This window comes from Alexandromys fortis, unplaced genomic scaffold (genome assembly GCF_014885135.2).
Source record: "Alexandromys fortis isolate MF-2015 unplaced genomic scaffold, M_Fortis_MF-2015_v1.1 scaffold_55, whole genome shotgun sequence".
NCBI lineage: Eukaryota > Metazoa > Chordata > Mammalia > Rodentia > Cricetidae > Alexandromys > Alexandromys fortis.
Genome location: NW_026067936.1, coordinates 2,024,242 through 2,041,450, shown reverse-complemented (window position 1 = coordinate 2,041,450; position 17,209 = coordinate 2,024,242). Strand labels below are relative to the sequence as shown.

The 17,209-nt window shown below is 44.2% G+C and overlaps 1 protein-coding gene across 5 annotated transcripts in view; it reads left to right on the top strand.

Moving 5' to 3' along the window:
• Positions 1–16,640, top strand: part of Adam9 (ADAM metallopeptidase domain 9) — a 53,923-nt gene extending 37,283 nt beyond the window's left edge. For 3 of the 5 annotated variants that reach the window (XM_050146745.1, XM_050146749.1, XM_050146748.1), the window contains 8 exons: positions 2,124–2,229; positions 3,972–4,155; positions 5,408–5,488; positions 5,901–6,006; positions 9,561–9,720; positions 10,773–10,965; positions 13,421–13,488; positions 15,303–16,640. In XM_050146745.1, coding sequence (XP_050002702.1) covers positions 2,124–2,229; positions 3,972–4,155; positions 5,408–5,488; positions 5,901–6,006; positions 9,561–9,720; positions 10,773–10,965; positions 13,421–13,488; positions 15,303–15,396 — 992 coding nt within the window. In that variant the 3' untranslated portion in view covers positions 15,397–16,640. The remainder of the gene's footprint in view (positions 1–2,123; positions 2,230–3,971; positions 4,156–5,407; positions 5,489–5,900; positions 6,007–9,560; positions 9,721–10,772; positions 10,966–13,420; positions 13,489–15,302) is intronic. The other 2 variants (XM_050146746.1, XM_050146747.1) reach the window with 2 other exon arrangements.
• The last annotated feature ends 569 nt before the right edge of the window (positions 16,641–17,209 follow it).

Sequence of the window (17,209 nt, the reverse complement as noted above, 5' to 3'; positions counted from 1 at the left end):
CTTTTTGAAGAAATGTTGCTCCCTTCCTTCTCACTCGTGCTGAATCTGAGTCTCTTAGATGAATTTCCACCACTCTATAAAATGTTAGACTTAGTGATATAGATAGGCCTGTAATGGCAGCTACTGAGAAGACTGACGTAGGAGCATTGTAAGTTCAAGACCTGCCTGGGCTACAGAGCAAGTTCCAGGCCAGCCTGTGCAGCTTAGTGAAGCCCTGTCTCAAACAGCAAAAAAAGTGTCGGGATATAGCTCAGTGGTAGGACACTTGGCTGGTGTGCACAGGCCGGAGTCTCCCACCAGTCCTGGGAGAAATGAGCAGTGTGTATGTGCGGGAGCACAGTGCTGTCCCTTCACTGGTGGGAAAGGAGTCATGTGGTACCCTGGTACCCAGTTGCGACTGATCGATCCTCCAGGAAGTAGTGCCACATCAGAGACTCCGTGTATTTGGGTGATGGCGGAGGTGGCTGGGCGAAGAGGCTGCCCACAGTTCACAGGCTTCCTTTCTGTTGTTTTGGCCCAGGCACCTCAGCTAGTCACAGTCATGTGTTCTCCCACCTCCTTCCAAGCAGAGGGAACAAGATGATGTACTACCTCGTTGCAGGGAAGAGGCCACAGTATCGCAGCTGTTCCCTTTTGGTTGATGCTTCCGTACTGCCATTTGTAAAATGATTTGTTTGTCTCTTCTGGGTCAACAGTTGCTAGAATTCCCCGTGTGGTCACAGGTGCCAGGGCAGGGTTTGGAAAACAGTAGACGTGGGTTGGTGGTTCCTTCAGTTGGCTTCATTTTGATTATCCATGGTGCTAGTGGCGTCCTGTTCCGCGGTCTACACTGTGCTGCACCCTTGTAGTTTTAATCAGCGGAGCACGATTGGGTCCCCAGATTGCAGTGACTGATTTTTGATGCTGGTGGTTTGTGCAAAGAGCCTTCCTTAAATTCTGTCTCCCCATCACTTGCTCCTCTCTCCTTGAGGTGGCAGGAGCAGCAAACAGATTTGACTCAATCCCTTCCTGTATATGATCTGGAAAATCTGTAACTTTCCCTGTCCTCTGAGGACTTGGATGGGAACACTGTGTGACATTTCTCCTGGGCAGCCTTCTGGATATTTCTTGCCCCTTTCCACTGAGGCTCTGCCTCCTTTCACCCACGCCCATCTTCTTTAAAACTAACTTAGCCTTATACCAGGCATGTGGGAGATGCAAGGGGATTTCATTTAGGAGGGAGAAGGACTTAAGAAAATGAGGGTGGGCGAATCCTTTGTCATATGGTGTAGGTCTCACTCTATCTGATGGAAGCATCGTGTACAGTAATAAAAAGGCAGCCTCAGTATCTGATGCAGCTGCAGCAGTGATGGGAATGTGAGCGCTGAGCGTGAGTGCCCCTCCAGCTGTGTCTTACTGCATGCCCTGGCTACTGCTGCAGAGCTGTGACCAGTCACCCACGGGAAGAATTTAAGGAAGACACATTTTGGCTCCTGATTTCTGAGAGGTTCAGTCCGTGTTTGCTTGGCCCCGTGGACATCTGAAGAACATCACAGTGATGGCACCACGTGGCAGAGAAGCTTCTCTACCCCATAGTGGATAGAGACAAGAAGGGAAGGATTCAGGGGAGGGGCCACAGTAAGATATGACTTTAAGGGCACATACCCCCTCTCCTCCCACCCAATGACCTGCCCTTCAACTAGACTCTGCCCCTTGCTTTTCCTTGTTTCCCAATAATCACGTCATATTATGAACCCATCAATGGGTTGGTGGGTCTGGAAGATCAGAGGTCTGGACACACCTCAGACACTCCCAGTCAGGCTTTATAATCTATGTCTTTTCCAGTCCAACCACGTTGACATACTAAGCTTCACACTGTGCGTGCGTCTTAATTGTAACATTCATTTAATGGTATTTGTTGTAGAATTTGAGTACTTGAGTCCAGACTTTATGTACAAGCCAAGCCGTGATTTTGCGTATCTTTGTTGTGTATGAAGTGTGGGACAAAAGCGCTGTGTGTGGAAGGCTGAAGCTTGTAGTGTGCAGGTAGTCCCTCCAGATGTGAGACGAGTCTCAGGGAATGCTTCCAGCTCTGAGTCAACTTGCCTCAACTCCTTCCTTTTCTTAAATGTTTAACATTGCAGAAGCCAAGGCTGCCCCCAAAGACTGCTTTATCGAAGTGAATTCTAAAGGTGACAGATTTGGCAACTGTGGCTTCTCCGGCAGTGAGTACAAGAAGTGTGCCACGGGGTAAGTGGAGGCAAGGGTGTGGAGGACTGTGAGCAAGGGCCCGGTCATCTCCGGAGTCTCGTCCTGTTGAGTCTAGTGGGTTTAGACCCTTTGTTCATCCATAACCTCCAGTAAGATTCCTGGCTGAATACCCTCCTGCTTCCTGTAGGAAAGTTTCTCTTACTCCAATCAATTGGTCTTTTAGTATTTCTTTTCCAGCCTTCCATGCATTTAAACTTCCTTGTTACTTTTGTAGGTTAGTGAGAAGGCTTAGCAGGCTAAAGTGCTTACCACCAAGCTTGACAATCTGAGTTGGTCTCCTGAACCTGTACTGTAGGTGGAGAGCACCAATTCTAGCAAGCTATCCTTTGACCTAGACACGTGCCTGTGCAGGGGCAGCTGTGTGCAAGGGAATACATGCACAGAAACACAAAATCAATATATAATGTAAAAAGCTTGATTTTTATAATTAATGTTTACTTATAAAACTTAGTATTATAAGCGAGAAGGCATCATCCCAGTGCGCTTCCCCCTGTTCTGTGTTTGCGCTCTGCACATAGCCACACTGGCATTTTACTTGGTGAGGATGATTCTGCAGTACTGTGTGCTGCCTCTGGGGGAGCGCAGCAGCGCATGGAAGGCGGTGCTGACTGAGCAGCAGCAGCAGCTGCAGCGGCAACAGCATGGTTACTGTGGCTTATGTGGTCCTCTCGCTCCTTAACTCTGCAGGAGTGTTCAGTCATGCCAACTGCCCTAGTAACTGTTCTGTTGGTTACCACGGCAGCTTATAAAAGAAGGTGTTAAAGCCGGGCGGTGGTGGCACACGCCTTTAATCCCAGCACTCAGGATGCAGAAACAGGTGAATCTCTGAGTTCGAGGCCAGCCTGGTCTACAGAGCGAGTTCTAGGACAGTCAAGACTGTTGGACAGAGAAACCCTGTCTTGGAAAAACAAAAAACAAAGCAAAACAAAACCAAGAAAAAAAAAAGAGTGTGCCTTTGTGGTTAGAGTCTGTAGTCTGTAAATCTGAATCCTGGTTTAGCTTCCTCAAGGCTCTCGCTTTAGGTGGAATCCTTCACCTCTGCCCCTCTTCTCTATCTTGCGAGATGGGATAGTTGAGGCACCTCTTCCTAAGCACTGCTATGAGACCAAGAGTCCCGGGGCAGAAGGTGTCGTGCCAGCCATTAGGTTATAACATTTGTGCTGTGTGCCTTTCTCTCCTACCATTCCCTCACCCAGAGATCCTTCCTTAGTTTTGCCTTCCTGCGTAGGCCTGAACACGTGTGTATATGTAGATATGTGCACATTCACAAACATGAGCCATATGTTTCTCTCTCATTGCATAGACTGTAGTCCTCTAAGGTTTTCGTTTATCTATGTGGCATTTGTTTGCTTATTTGTTATTTATTTATTTGGTGTTTTTGTTCGCTTCTTTGGCACTTCTGTCTCCTTTCCTGTGCAGACCCATTTATAAACACTGTATTTGTCACCAACTTGACTAGTTAGACTCCCCTGAGCCGTAGACAGGCATTGGAGATGGGGCGGAGTGGGAGAAGGAAACACCTTGCTTGTTGCTCTACCTGGTGACTGTGTTTTAGCCATGGCTCCCCTCTTCCCTGCTGCTTCAGGAGAGCCATGTTGACTTTCAGTGGAGATTTCCTTCAGCCAAGAAACACCCAGCATGTCTTCACATGAACACAAAAGCTCCTTTTGTGTGCCCACTGAATGCGTTTCATGTCTCCATTCTTCTCTCTGGCTCGGCAGGAATGCTCTGTGTGGGAAGCTCCAGTGTGAGAATGTGCAGGACATGCCGGTGTTTGGAATAGTGCCGGCGATCATCCAGACACCTAGTCGAGGCACCAAATGTTGGGGCGTGGACTTCCAGCTTGGCTCAGATGTCCCAGACCCAGGGATGGTGAATGAAGGCACAAAATGTGATGCTGGAAAGGTAACCTATGCTTTCTATTTACAAACAAAAACCACTTTAAAATTCGTTACGAAGTTGGTGGCTGGCCTCTTCCCTCTGGAAAAAAGAGTCAGTATTATGCATTTTTAGAAACTCCCAAGCCACTGGGAAGAAACTTGGGGACAACTCGAATTGTGCCACCTGTATTTCTTCAGAGGAGTTTTCTGATGTCCAGGATTCCATGCTGGAACACACTGTACACGTCTTTGTCTGTGAGTGTGCTGTCCTTGCTTAGCCAGATTGCTCTTACTGGGACACATAGGTGATTTCCACAATGGGAGCTCGACTTCCTGGATTTGTGTATGTCTGCCTGTGCTTCTGGGTCAATAATGTCATGGTGCCTGTCCTGCCCATGTGCCTTGTATCTCCTGTGAGCCCAGGGTTTGCCAACCTTGGCTTACAAACAGTGTTTCCATGTGAGTGGATGATCAGGGGCTTTTATTTTCCTTCTGAAATGATTGCTGCAGCAGAAAGAGGCACTGGCTGTCTAGTTTCAAAACCGTCATCAACAAAACATGTCCCTCTCCTCTCTCAAGGTTTAGCAAAAGAGATGGCTCTGTGTGTGTGTGTGTGTGTGTGTGTGTGATAATTTCTGCTTGATTGGGTTGTTAAGTATTTCTTTGGAATGCAACAGCCATGGTTAGTGAGCTGAATATGTGTCACTTCTAGATGCATATTCTGAATGAGTCTGCAAGGAGTATCCTCTTACAACATGTAGTATCTGGTAATTATGCGTCTAGGTCTTTCACATTCTTAATGTGTTAAAGCTCTAGACAAATAGTTAAATCCTTAGTACCATCCTATTTTCATTTCTCATGTAAATTTCTTTTGAACTAAGAGTGCTACATCTGTGTCAATTTCTTGGCAATTATATTTTAATTGTAGGTTTTATCTTTTATTAATTTAAATGCCCCTTTGCTCAATTTTAATATTTTTATGCTAAATTTTCCTTTAATTGATATTACTGCTTACTTAGTTCCTGATTAAATTGTATCATAAGGTTAAAATATTTTTTTTTGTTGTTGATTTTTTGAGACAGGGTTTCTCCGTAGCTTTTGGTTCCTGTCCTGGAACTAGCTCTTGTAGACCAGGCTGGCCTTGAACTCACAAAGATCCGCCTGCCTCTGCCTCCTGAGTGCTGGCCTTAAAGGCGTGCGCCACCAGTGCCTGACCCTGATATTCTTTTTAATGTGTCTAGTTTTTGTATATCAGTTAATTCTTTGTTTTTTTTCAGATTTGTAGGAATTTCCAGTGTGTAAATGCTTCTGTCCTGAATTATGACTGTGATATTCAGGAAAAATGTCACGGGCATGGGGTAAGCTGTGTTCCCTTTGGTTTGTTCATGGTGGTAGAGCTGAGGCCATGATCCCAGTGAGGGTTAGAGAGAGTTCCCAAGGTTTCTAGGCTGGGAGAATTTGTTCATGTTTGCAAATGTTTCGTTTAACACACATGCACGCACGCACGCTTGCACACACACATACTTCATACACGTGCACGCACATACACACAGACACACACACAGACACACGCGCACATGCATGCACACACACACACACTGAGTGTGGCGGTGTATGTCCATAGAGTGAATTTCAGTCCATTCAGGGCTGCACAGTGAGATCCTGTCTGGGGTAGGTGTGCGTTTGTATGAATTTTGTTCTTAGTTCCCATTCCATAGTTGATTCAGAGCATACACACAATTAACAAGTGGTATTTTGCTTGTTTTAAAGGTGTGTAATAGCAATAAGAATTGTCACTGTGAAAATGGCTGGGCTCCCCCAAATTGTGAGACTAAAGGATATGGAGGAAGTGTGGACAGCGGGCCGACGTACAATGGTAAGTAGCACCTACGGGGATTGGTGTGGCCTCCAGCTGCTTTGGTTATAAACTGGCATCCTTATCCCTTTCTTCACTTGCTACATCAGCCATGCCTTGAAACTGTTCATTCTGTTTCCTGCATTGCTCACGGATATTTCTGGGGTTTTATTTTAGTCCAATTTCTTTCAGGGTTTTGCCTGTCCTTAGAGATTAGCCCTTCTTTAGGTCTCTGACCACCTTGCTTCCTGCTGTGCTAGTCCAGATCACACTGAAGGTCTCTGGTGTCCTTGCAGCTCTTGCTGCTCTCAGCTCAGTACAAAACCGTGGCCATTAGGATGAGCCCAAGGTCTTTAGCATGACATAGATATGCCCAGCATGAATTCCCTAGGTTTAGCTCCCAGCACACCGCTGTGTGCCTCCAGCACGAAGTAATTCCTTCATTCCCTCTGGGCCATTGTTAGCCACTGTAGTATCTTCCTTATCTCTGTAGGGTGTCCCTGCCGCCTGGATCTCAGAGTCTGCTCCTACTCTCTGCTCTCCTGGCGCTGCTACACAACCGCATGCTACTGTAATTTGCTTTTTATTTTCCTGGGTGAAGATAGGCTTTCTTTTCTCAAGTGGACACTTGGGGGAGTAACTGGCTCATAGGTGATGCCGAGTATTGCCAGAATTGCCAGATCCTCCCCAAGTGGCCGCAGTAGGCCAACACTCTCTGCCCCTGTGGTTTCATTTGCTTGTGATCAAAGGCTGTTTGGAAAATGTCTGTGGTTCATTGATCCAGGGTCACCCACAGTAGTTGATCCTGTTCTGCCTCATTGTCAGGTAATATGCTAATCTCACCTTCTCAGCAAAGAAGCCTCTTGGGGGCAGAGGATAACTAAACAGGAAAAGCCCTGTGTTCCTATTAATCATCATTTATGCCTAGGGAGAGGCGGAATCTTAGGGGAGTTTTGATTTGTATTTCCCCAGTGACTCTTGAAAAAGTAGTTCACTTGCCCATTTATGTGTGGGATTGCTGTTTTTGTTTAAATACTTGAGTTCTTTATATGTTCTAGATGTCAGCCCCTTGTCTTGCATTCTGCGGTTTGCCTATTTACTGTGCTATGTTTACTGTGCTTTCTAGGTTGATGCAACCCTACTGATTAGTTCATACTTTTAGTTCCTGAGTTATGGATTCCTAGTCAGGACACCCCATGCTAGTAGTGCTTTCTGTGTTTCTCCCCAGTAACCTCACAGAGCTGGGTCTTACGTGAAGGTCTGTGATCCTCTGTGAGTTGGCTGGTTGAGTCGAGGCACAGGGATGCATGCAGACATCCACTTTCCCACAGTTAGCCTGAGTGGCTGTCTTTTCTCTAACACAAGTGCCTGTCTCCTCCATCAAGATTCAGTTAGCTCTCTGTGTGGGTTTATTTTTGAACCCCTGTAGTTGATGTGCCCACTGTGATGCCAACATTATGGAGTTTTTGTTGCTGTGGGTATTTTGAGATAGATGGCTTGTTTGGTTTAAGGACTATGCTGTCACTTGCTTTGCTTAGAATGGCTTTGTCTGTTCTGGGCCTCTTGTGTTTACAGACGAGTCTTCAGATGCCTTTTCCATTTCTGTGAAGGGTGGCTCTGCGACGGAGCCTCCAGGTGGCTTTGGTCCTGGGTTATTTTAGCAGCATCTGAGCATGTGGGGTCTCATTTTTAGTTTCTTCAGTTTTGTCATTTTACCTTCTTGCTTAGGTTTTTTTTTTTTTTTTAAATCTTGCCTTATTTTTTGTTGCTGTATATAATGGCCCAGCTAAAACTTAGAAATCAATTCTAAGAGTATATAGTGGCACCTTTGGGAGTTTGCAGTAGATAATCATACCTGCAAAGAGGAATAGCCGAACTCCTTCCGTTCCTCATGGTGCTTTTTTTATTTTGTTTCTTGACTGCCTTCTCTGGCAAGTTTCCAGTGCTGTAATGAATAAGAAGGCTGAAGGCTGAGTGGGCACCTCTGCCATGTTGCTCATTTTGGAGGAGACACTTGCTGTTCTTCCCCTTTATTGATTTTTGGCTATGGCCAATACATCGTTTATTATGCCGAGGTCTGTCCACTCCTAGTTTATCCAGTGTTTCTCATGAGGGGATGTGGAGTCTTGTCTCAGGTTTTCACCCTATCTTGAGATGACCCCATGGTTTCTGTTGTGTGCTGACATTTTCTTGCTATTTACATCATACATTGAGTCATCCTTACAGCCTAGCACGAAACCATCTTAATCATAGTGTATACTTTTCTAAGTTATGTTTTAAAATTTGATTTTCAAGCATTTTAGTGAGGATTTTGTATCATTTCTATGAAGGATATTCATCTATAGTCCCCCCCATCTCCCTCGTTTTCTTTTTGGACACATCTTTATCATATTCTGAGTAAAGGTAGTGCTAGCTCTGAGGATTGCTACTGGGAGCATGCCCTCCCATCTAAGGCAGGGAGCAGGGTGAGGGGAGCCAACGTCAGTTTGTCTGAGAAGCGAGCCGAGAGTCTGCCGGTGCCTGGTCATGTCACTGCTGGGAGACTTTCTATTACAGCTGCAGGTTCAGTGTTCGTGTTGACTTATTAGATCTTAGAGTCCTCTTGGTTTAATTGGGAGAGGTGAGAATGTCTAAATACTTAACAATATCTTGTAGATTCCCCTGTTTATTGGACTTGTGAAGACTTCTCTAATAGTCTCCTGGATTTCACTGGTAATCTGTGTAATATTCCCCTTTGAACTCAAATTTTGTTGATTTCTCTCTCCTTTGGTTTGTCTAAGAATTTGTCAGTTTTGTCATTTGTGCGTGGAGAGATCTGTAATACCACAGGCAAATGGCAAAAATGGGCAGCATGTTTCCATGTCTTTGTAGATGAAGGTAAATCTGTGCCGTGTAGTGAGCTTGACGAAACATGCAAAAATACTTACTTCAGTATGAAAATGTAATTTTAAAATCATATATGATACCTTTTTTTTTTTGTCTACCATATCGGGGGAAAAAGCCAGAATTATAACCTTGTAGGCCATTTTCCGTTTTGGCTATGGAAAATTTTTATATATCTCTTGGGAGTGTACCACATTCTAACCATCCCTATGGAGGACAGCTTTATAGCCCTTCTAAGAGATGATGAATGCATTTCCTTGACATGGAGCAGTCTCTGGGGAAAACTGTTCTGCAGTCACACCAGAGTGCATACTCTGGCCTAAGAACAGAGTCACACGTGGTAACGTTTCTCCAGTGCTGAAATGTCGGACGAATAACAGCACACATCAGACCCCCTCACTCTGCGCAGCTGCATCAAGAGCAGAAAGGCTCCATGTGTGGTGCAGGACAGGAGCAGGCGAACAAGCCATGTGCAGTAGTGTCTGTTGGTAGGATGCTGCCTCGTGGGTGACAGAGGACTTCCGGGAGACGTGTGTTGTCCTTACATCTGCACAAGGAAGCACTAGCAGATTAAATAAGACAGATGCCAATGTGAACCACATACAGTAACTAATGCACAGTGACGCTCCGTTCTGGGTGGAGACCCTTGCTGTGCAGTGTAACTGACCGACAGTGTACCGTTTTCTTTCTAGCAAGGAGCACAGCACTGAGGGATGGACTGCTGGTGTTCTTCTTCTTAGTCATCCCCCTGGTTGCTGTTGCCATTTTCCTCTTTATCAAGAGAAATGAGCTACGGAGAACCTTCTTCAGGAAGAAGAGATCGCAGGCGTATGAGTACTCAGCCTTTTCTTTGTAATTTGTACTAAGTAACTTAAAGTAATTAGTAACGATATGTCCTAGAACTCGGAAATCTTTTAGAAATAGGGTTCTGTGATAGCTTGCTGTTCCTTTGATGTGATAAGCACAGGGTGAAGCTGGTGGTGAACCAGCCATGGCGGCTTAGGCTTGTGCTGTAAGTGCTTGGGAGACTAGGGCAGGAAGGCTGGGAGTTCAAGACTGGTCTACACACACACACACACACACACACACACACACACACACACACATATACACACACACACTGTCTCTCTCTTACATGCAAACAAGCATGCACACATGCACACAAATTAAAGAAAAGGAACGAATAAAGAAAGACTGGTGGCTAAGCTACCTCTTAGGCACGGGAAATGAGGAAATCCCAGAAAGCCCAGTGCAGGCAGGCATGTGGTTCTCGTGTGGCTCTGATAATGACTCCAGATGTCCGTGCTGACTTTAGGACCCTGGTTGTCACACGCTGTGTCACACTTTCCTGCTGTGGGCTGATAGGAGCTTCAGAGTTGAGTATTCTGCCCCGCCCCTTTGCTGGCCACCATGTTTCTGATTGGCCAGTCCCTGCAGACTTCTGCAGTTGTCCTGACGGAGTGAGAGCAGTCCCCAAGCACCCATGCCTGGCAGACTTGCTGCCCCCTCAGGAGGGGCTGATGCTTGGCTGGTGTGGTTTCATCCACCAAATTTACTGCTTCAAATGTAGATGTAGCCTCAAAATTTGCTTCTGATTTTTAAAAAAAAATTGAGGAGAAAAGTTAGAGAACACTGACCCAATTTATTGAATTTCATAGATTCTTAGGTTTTCAGGTTATTGAATTCTGAATTGAAATGGGGTTTGAAATCCTTTCTTTCCCACAAGGATAAGATTTGTGTGAAACCATTGAAAATACCATGGAGGCCTCAGTTTCCCTCTGTTGTCACTGCTACCATCACCGGCAGTTTTGTTTCGCATTAAGGAAAATTGAAGCTATGTATCGTGTGTGCTATACAAATGTTTTCTCATGAGTTAACTCAAAGTAATCAATCATGTCTTTCAGATCAGATGGTAGAAACCAAGCAAGTGTGTCTCGGCAGCCCGGGGGCCCAGGCGTCTCGCGACAGCCAGGAGGCCCGGGCATCTCTCGACAGCCAGGGGGCCCGGGCGTCTCGCGACAGCCAGGAGGCCCGGGCATCTCTCGACAGCCAGGGGGTCCTCAGCATGTTTCTCCACTCGCCCCATCTAGAGAAGCTGTGAGTTTCGTACAGCTGTTTCCTACTGTGTTCAAGTGTTCACATTTAAGGACACGAAAGGGAGCTAGGAATGTGTGTTGGTGCCCTTGTCTAGCATGTGTAAGACTGTAGGTTTGATCTTCAATCCCAAAGACACAAGGAGAGATCAAAAAGTGGTTCCATAGGCTTAAATGTGGATAGCTTTACTAAGAATTGGGAACTAGTGTATGTAGTCCTCAGATTAAAGGAGCCAACAGAGTCCTGGCTTAGAGGAAAAGGCATTGGGTTATTCAAAATGTTCTGTCTTAAAATGAGAATTGTGAACCTGGGTCCAGTGTTTTTCTTTCTGCCAGTTCTTTCTGGTTTCAGCACTCGGCTTCCCTAGGACATACTGCCAAAGGGTTGGAGCTGAGCACATGGGTGGACCTTTATCATTTTGGCAAGAGGAGCCCTTATCACCATTTCTGCCAGTGTATTACAGAACGCTGGGAAAGCGTAGACTTGTATTGATAAGCAATACATAATACAGGTTCTGTCTTCCTTTGGACTTTGAAGCATGCTTGGGTAGCTACAGGCAAACCTGCTGTACTTTACTTTACCTTGGTCTTCATCCCAGTTGCTGTACTTGGGCCCTCTAGTCTGGTGAACCTAGCACGAACAACAGAGACTTTGTTTCAAAAAGAGAAATGCAGGGACAGGTACCCGAGGATGCCCTCTGCCTTCCACATATATGCTATGGCATGCACACATCACCCACACAGTTGACTTCAGGTGTGCGTGTTTACTGACTCTACCTCACTAGAACTTTTACAGGGATTGCATTGCCTTTGTAGGTTGCCTTGGCTTGTGTGAGCATTCAACTGTGTGTGTGTTCTTGCTTATCCAAATCTCCTTACTTGTGAATCATCCGTGTAGAGTTTTTATTTCTTCACAGTCACTAGGATAGGTTGTGCTTCCAGACACGCCTTCTTTTTTCTAGTTTGCTCAGTTGCAGCGCAGCTTACGGACAGTCTGTGTTGCTGCAGTCTAAGTTGGAATGCCTCCTCTTGCGGTCCTGAGTTTGTCATCCTTTCTCTTTCTGATAGTCTTGTGTACTAGTTACTTTTCCTTTCTCCCTAATAAAATGTCCCAACAAAGCAGCTTGCGGACAGGAGGGCTCAGTTAGGTTCGAGGGTGCAGTCCTTTGTGTTAGGAAAGCAAAGGCAGCTGGATCTTGAGACAGCTGTTTCCATCCTACCCAGTCTGGAAGTAGAGAGCAGTGTGAGCTCTTCCTCCTATTAAAGGTGCCCACAACCCAAACCTAAAGGATGGTGCCACCGTCCTCTTCCAACTCCAGTTACTTAAGATAATCCCTCACAGGCGTGCCAGAGGCTTGTCTCTTAGGTCATCTGAAAGTCAGTGTAGACTGGCAGTCTAGATAATAGTATTTTGATTTTGTTTATCTTTTCAAAACCTTAGTCCTTATTTCTATAGATTTCCTGACTGTTTCATTATGTCTGCTCTCATCTTTATTTTTCTTCCTTCTACTCCCTTTGTCATTATATAATTTCCTTCTTACAGCTTTCATGATTAGTTTATTCTTACTTTTCTCCATTTTATAACATAACATTAGGTTGTTATTTGATAGTTTTCTCCTTTTGAAATGACATGTCCTCCTTTTGATATAGGTATTTATTGATGTAAGTTTGCTGTCAACTTTCTTTAGCTGTCTCTCAGATGGATTTTACAAGCGTTGTAAATTTTGTGTTTACATTTTTGTCTCGAGGTGTTTTTGTATCTTTTGATTTCTTGATCTAATGATTGTTCAGAAACATAATGTTTAATTTCTATGTTATTTAGAATTTTCTAAAATTCCTGTTTATTTTAGCCATACCATTGTGGTTGGGACACTTGATATGAGTCTTCAGACTTGTTTTGTGGTCAAGCAAATGCTCTCATGCAGATACTCAGTGCACTAGAGAACAACGAGTATTTGCCTGTTGACAGAGGCTTCTGTTCCACCCGGTCCCACAGAAACACACAGAGGCCTACAATAATCATAAGCTGGTTGGCCTATTAGCTCAGGCTTCTTATTAACTCTTACATCCTACATTAACCTATAATTCTTGTCTATGTCAGCCATGCGGCTTGGTACCTTTCATCAGCGAGGCATTCTCATCTTCCTCTGTGTCTGGATGACGACTTCAGATTGCATCTTTCCTCTTTCCAGAATTCTCCTGTTCTCATTGCCCCACCTCTACTTCCTGCCTGGCTACTGGCCAATCAGTGTTTTATTGAAACAATACAACTGACAAATCCTTACTGGATACAAGATCATTGTCCCACAGCATTTGCCTCTGTAGAACAGAATGTTATTTGCGTGTCTGTCAGGTCTATAGTTCATGTCTGATGTTTCCTTATTGCTGTTCACAGTGCCAGTTAGGTAACTCATATGTTTGCTAATAAAATTTCATAATATATTTTCTTTTCTTTTCAGCCTGTGAATGCAAACAGATTTCCAGTACCGACCTATGCAGCCAAGCAGCCTCCGCAGTTTCCATCAAGGTTGGAAGGAAATGAATGGGTGTAGATGACTTGACCACACATTAAAATTCAGGAGCCAGTGCCTAGAAATTTCCCATTAAAGTTGACTTAGGGCAAGGTAGTTAGGTAATTTAACTTGGAACAAGTTTGGATAGAACATGGTTTGTGGGAAAGTTTTCTAAGAACTCTTATGTAAATATTGTTACGTAAGTATATCAGATGTGAATATTATTACATTAGTACAACATCAGATATGAGTACTGTTACATTAGTACAATGTTAGATATGAGTATTTTTATATTAGTGCAATGTCAGAAAGAAATCTTAAAGAAAACTGAGGTAGACTGCCACTCTCTATATCTTTTGGTGTGTATAAGATTCAGAATCAAGGACCTTTAAAATAATCAGCAGTAGAAGACTCGGTAGGTGTGCCTGCTTTCTCAGAGACTCACTGGAGAAGTAAGGTAGGAGGAGGATGCCATCGTTTGGAAAGGAAAGGACCAAGGATGTAGGGGATTGTAGGGCCAGGGCCAGAGCAGGACACAGAGAATGTAGTTAGGGAATATGCTAGTGTAGAGAAGTGGGAAAACAACTTAAGAGCCACTCAACAAGAAGGAAGTCATGCCTAGTACTAGAAACCTAGCCAGCTACCCAGGGCTGGTGAAGTCATGGATCTTAGAGAAGAAATCTGTTTATTTTTAAAGATTGAAGCTAAGCCTTTGTCTCAAGTCAACTACAGAAACCCTGGAGACCAGTGCGTTTTTTTTTCACTGCATGTAGTTGATTTTAATTGTTTACTATAAAATTCTATATATTGTACAGTGTATTTTGATCATGCCTACTCCCTCCCCACTCCAACTCCTCCTAGACCCCCTCACCATGACCTCCTTGAAGCTTCTCTTCATCGTCCTCTAGTTCAGTCTGTGCCTTCCTAGTGTACACAGGCCATCCCTTATAGCATGGGTGGCCATAAATTGTCACCACACAGCCAGAGTGTTTCATCCACTTACTGTCCACGTTTGCCTTTTACAATTTAATTTGATAGTTTCATAGGCTTTCTTTTTATAAACATAAACTGGAACCTCCACACGTCGTTGATTATGGAGTAACATCAATATAAGTAGTGACAAACGCTGGGGAGATAGTTTAGGTGGTAATGTGCTTGCCAGGCAAGCATGAGGGACCTTTGTTCATGTCCCCAGCACTCACTTAGATGTCTGCCAAGGTATGCGGTCTGCAACCCCAGCAGTGAGAAAGGGAGTGGGCAGAGACGGGAGATGCTCTGGGCTCACTGCCTACTGCCTAGCCAGTTGTGAGCTGCAGAGTCAAAAATAAGGATGAGAGCAGCTAAAGAAAACACTTGACCTTGACTTCTGGTCTTTCAGGACACACACGCGCACACACACGTGTACACACACACACACACCATAGTGAGTGATTCCCCATTCTAGACTAGTTAGACTAGTTTAGACTAGACTAAATCTGGGTCCCAGTTTTTTTTTTGTTTTGTTTTGTTTGTTTGTTTTTTGTTTTTGTTTTTTCGAGACAGGGTTTCTCTGTAGCTTTGGTGCCTGTCCTGGAACTAGCTCTTGTAGACCAGGCTGGCCTCGAACTCCCAGAGATCCGCCTGCCTCTGCCTCCCGAGTACTGGGATTAAAGGCGTGCGCCACCACCGCCCGGCTGGGTCCCAGTTTTAAATGGGTCTCAGAGCACAAAGTAGAAAGTGCCCTCGCCTATGCTCAGAGAGGCTGAGGGTGGTGTTGTGAACTCGTCCTGAATCCAGCATTGTTTCATCCAGTTCATGCACTCTGCTAACTTATTTTTCCTCCCCACAGGCCACCTCCACCACAGCCCAAAATATCATCTCAAGGAAATTTGGTTCCTGCTCGGCCAGCTCCTGCACCTCCGTTATACAGCTCCCTCACCTGATGTTAGGGTCTTATTCTTCAACCGTCTTCAGGGAACTGAGCACATGCTTTTTTTTTTTTTTTCCTGATGTTTTCTTGAAAAGCCTTTCTCTTCCAAGAGTGAATGCAAACACGCTTCATTAACACAGAAACAGAGAGGAGAGTTGAGAAGTGCAGGACGGCGCGGGCACTCCAGGAGACTTAAAACATCCTCTTGTCATCTGCGACGTTAATGCCCCGAGTGTGGATTAAGTTATTTTGAACATGTTATTGTAACGATTCTCCAATTAACTGTACTGGTGTACTTTGTCCTTGTGTGCTTAAATGTAGTCCTGACTTTTTGATGTCAGTTCTCCTTAATAATTTCTGGTTGAACATTTGAACATGTATTAACTTAGGAAAGCTGACCAGCTGCAATAATGTCTACGTTTTCATCTTGCATGGATTAACAGCCATTTGTCCAGACTCCTGTCTCTTACTCCACAAATAAACGGTTGTCCCGAAGAAGAATGCGCAGGAATCACAGTTACTAGGTCATGAAGTGACTTGAAAGTATGAAATATGGTGTGTATTCAGTTACTGGCTTCCATATTTTATGATCTTTGAAGTATAATAGCTATGATAGAAATTGATTTAACACTAAGTTACTGGCTTCCATTTTTTATGATCTTTCAACTATAATGACTATGGTAGAAATTGATTTAACACCAAACTCTCTTTCCACATCATGATAAAGCATTCAGTAGTGTTGCTTTACCTGAAGTGTACACTTTATGGTACGAGGTGTGTAGTAGACCTATGCCGCTGGATGTCGATCGGACAGAAGCACGGAGATTGCCTTTCGCCAGCTGAGCTGTTGTTTCAAAACCACTTGAGAATCCACGAGCACTTTAACTCTCAAATCTGAATTTCAAAGCTTGATACTGAGTCACTTAGAATGTTTACATTTCCTAAGGTGTGCTGGATCTTGTCTCTTTTGACTAATGTTTTCATAAAAATTAGGGTTGAGAGAGGAAGAATTGGTTTCCTTAGGTAACTACAGAAGTTATCTTGACATCTGTGAGTTACTATCTCAGCTGTATTAAAATGAATTTGTACTTTGAAAGGAATGATATTGACACTAAAATTTTAAATACTTAAATTTTTTCATGATTTTTTCATAAAGAAGTTTAATAATAGGTATATTAACTGAATTTCATTAGTTTTCTAAAATATTTTGGTTTGTGTATATATACATATTAAAATAAAAACATTTACAACAAATAACATACTTGAAATTCCTTTTTGGTCTTCCCGTTACTGTCTAAGCACACAGCCACTTGGGGTCTTATCGGTGTAAGTGTTGTGGCTTTTGCCAAGTGTGCACAAAGGCTGTGTTTAAGGAAAACACAGTAGAAGGTAGAAAGTTCATTTTCCAGGATAAGTATTTTAGCAGTTGGGTATGTAGGAACACTGATGAGCCAGGCCTACTGAGAAATAAGGTAGAACCCTTGAAGACAGAGCGGCTCACTGACAGGAGTCTGACTTGAGAAGCACGCGCCTATAGCCCCGAGGTTTCCGGTAGGACGTGGGCTGAAATGCAGGCGCTGTAGGAGGTCAGGGATCTGTCATTGCTACATTAATTGCACTGGTAAGTTTCTAAAAAGGACGAAGTCGCATGAATTTTAGCCAAAGTACAGAGGAGAGCCAGGTTGGAAGGAAGCCTGGTGGTGGGTCCACGGTGCAGCGTGCTCGTGGAAATATAGACCCAGAATAAGAAAATCATTTTACACTTTCTTGAAAAATTTCTCCACACATCTTAAAAATAAATCTTAGTTTAACTTCAGAAAGAGTAC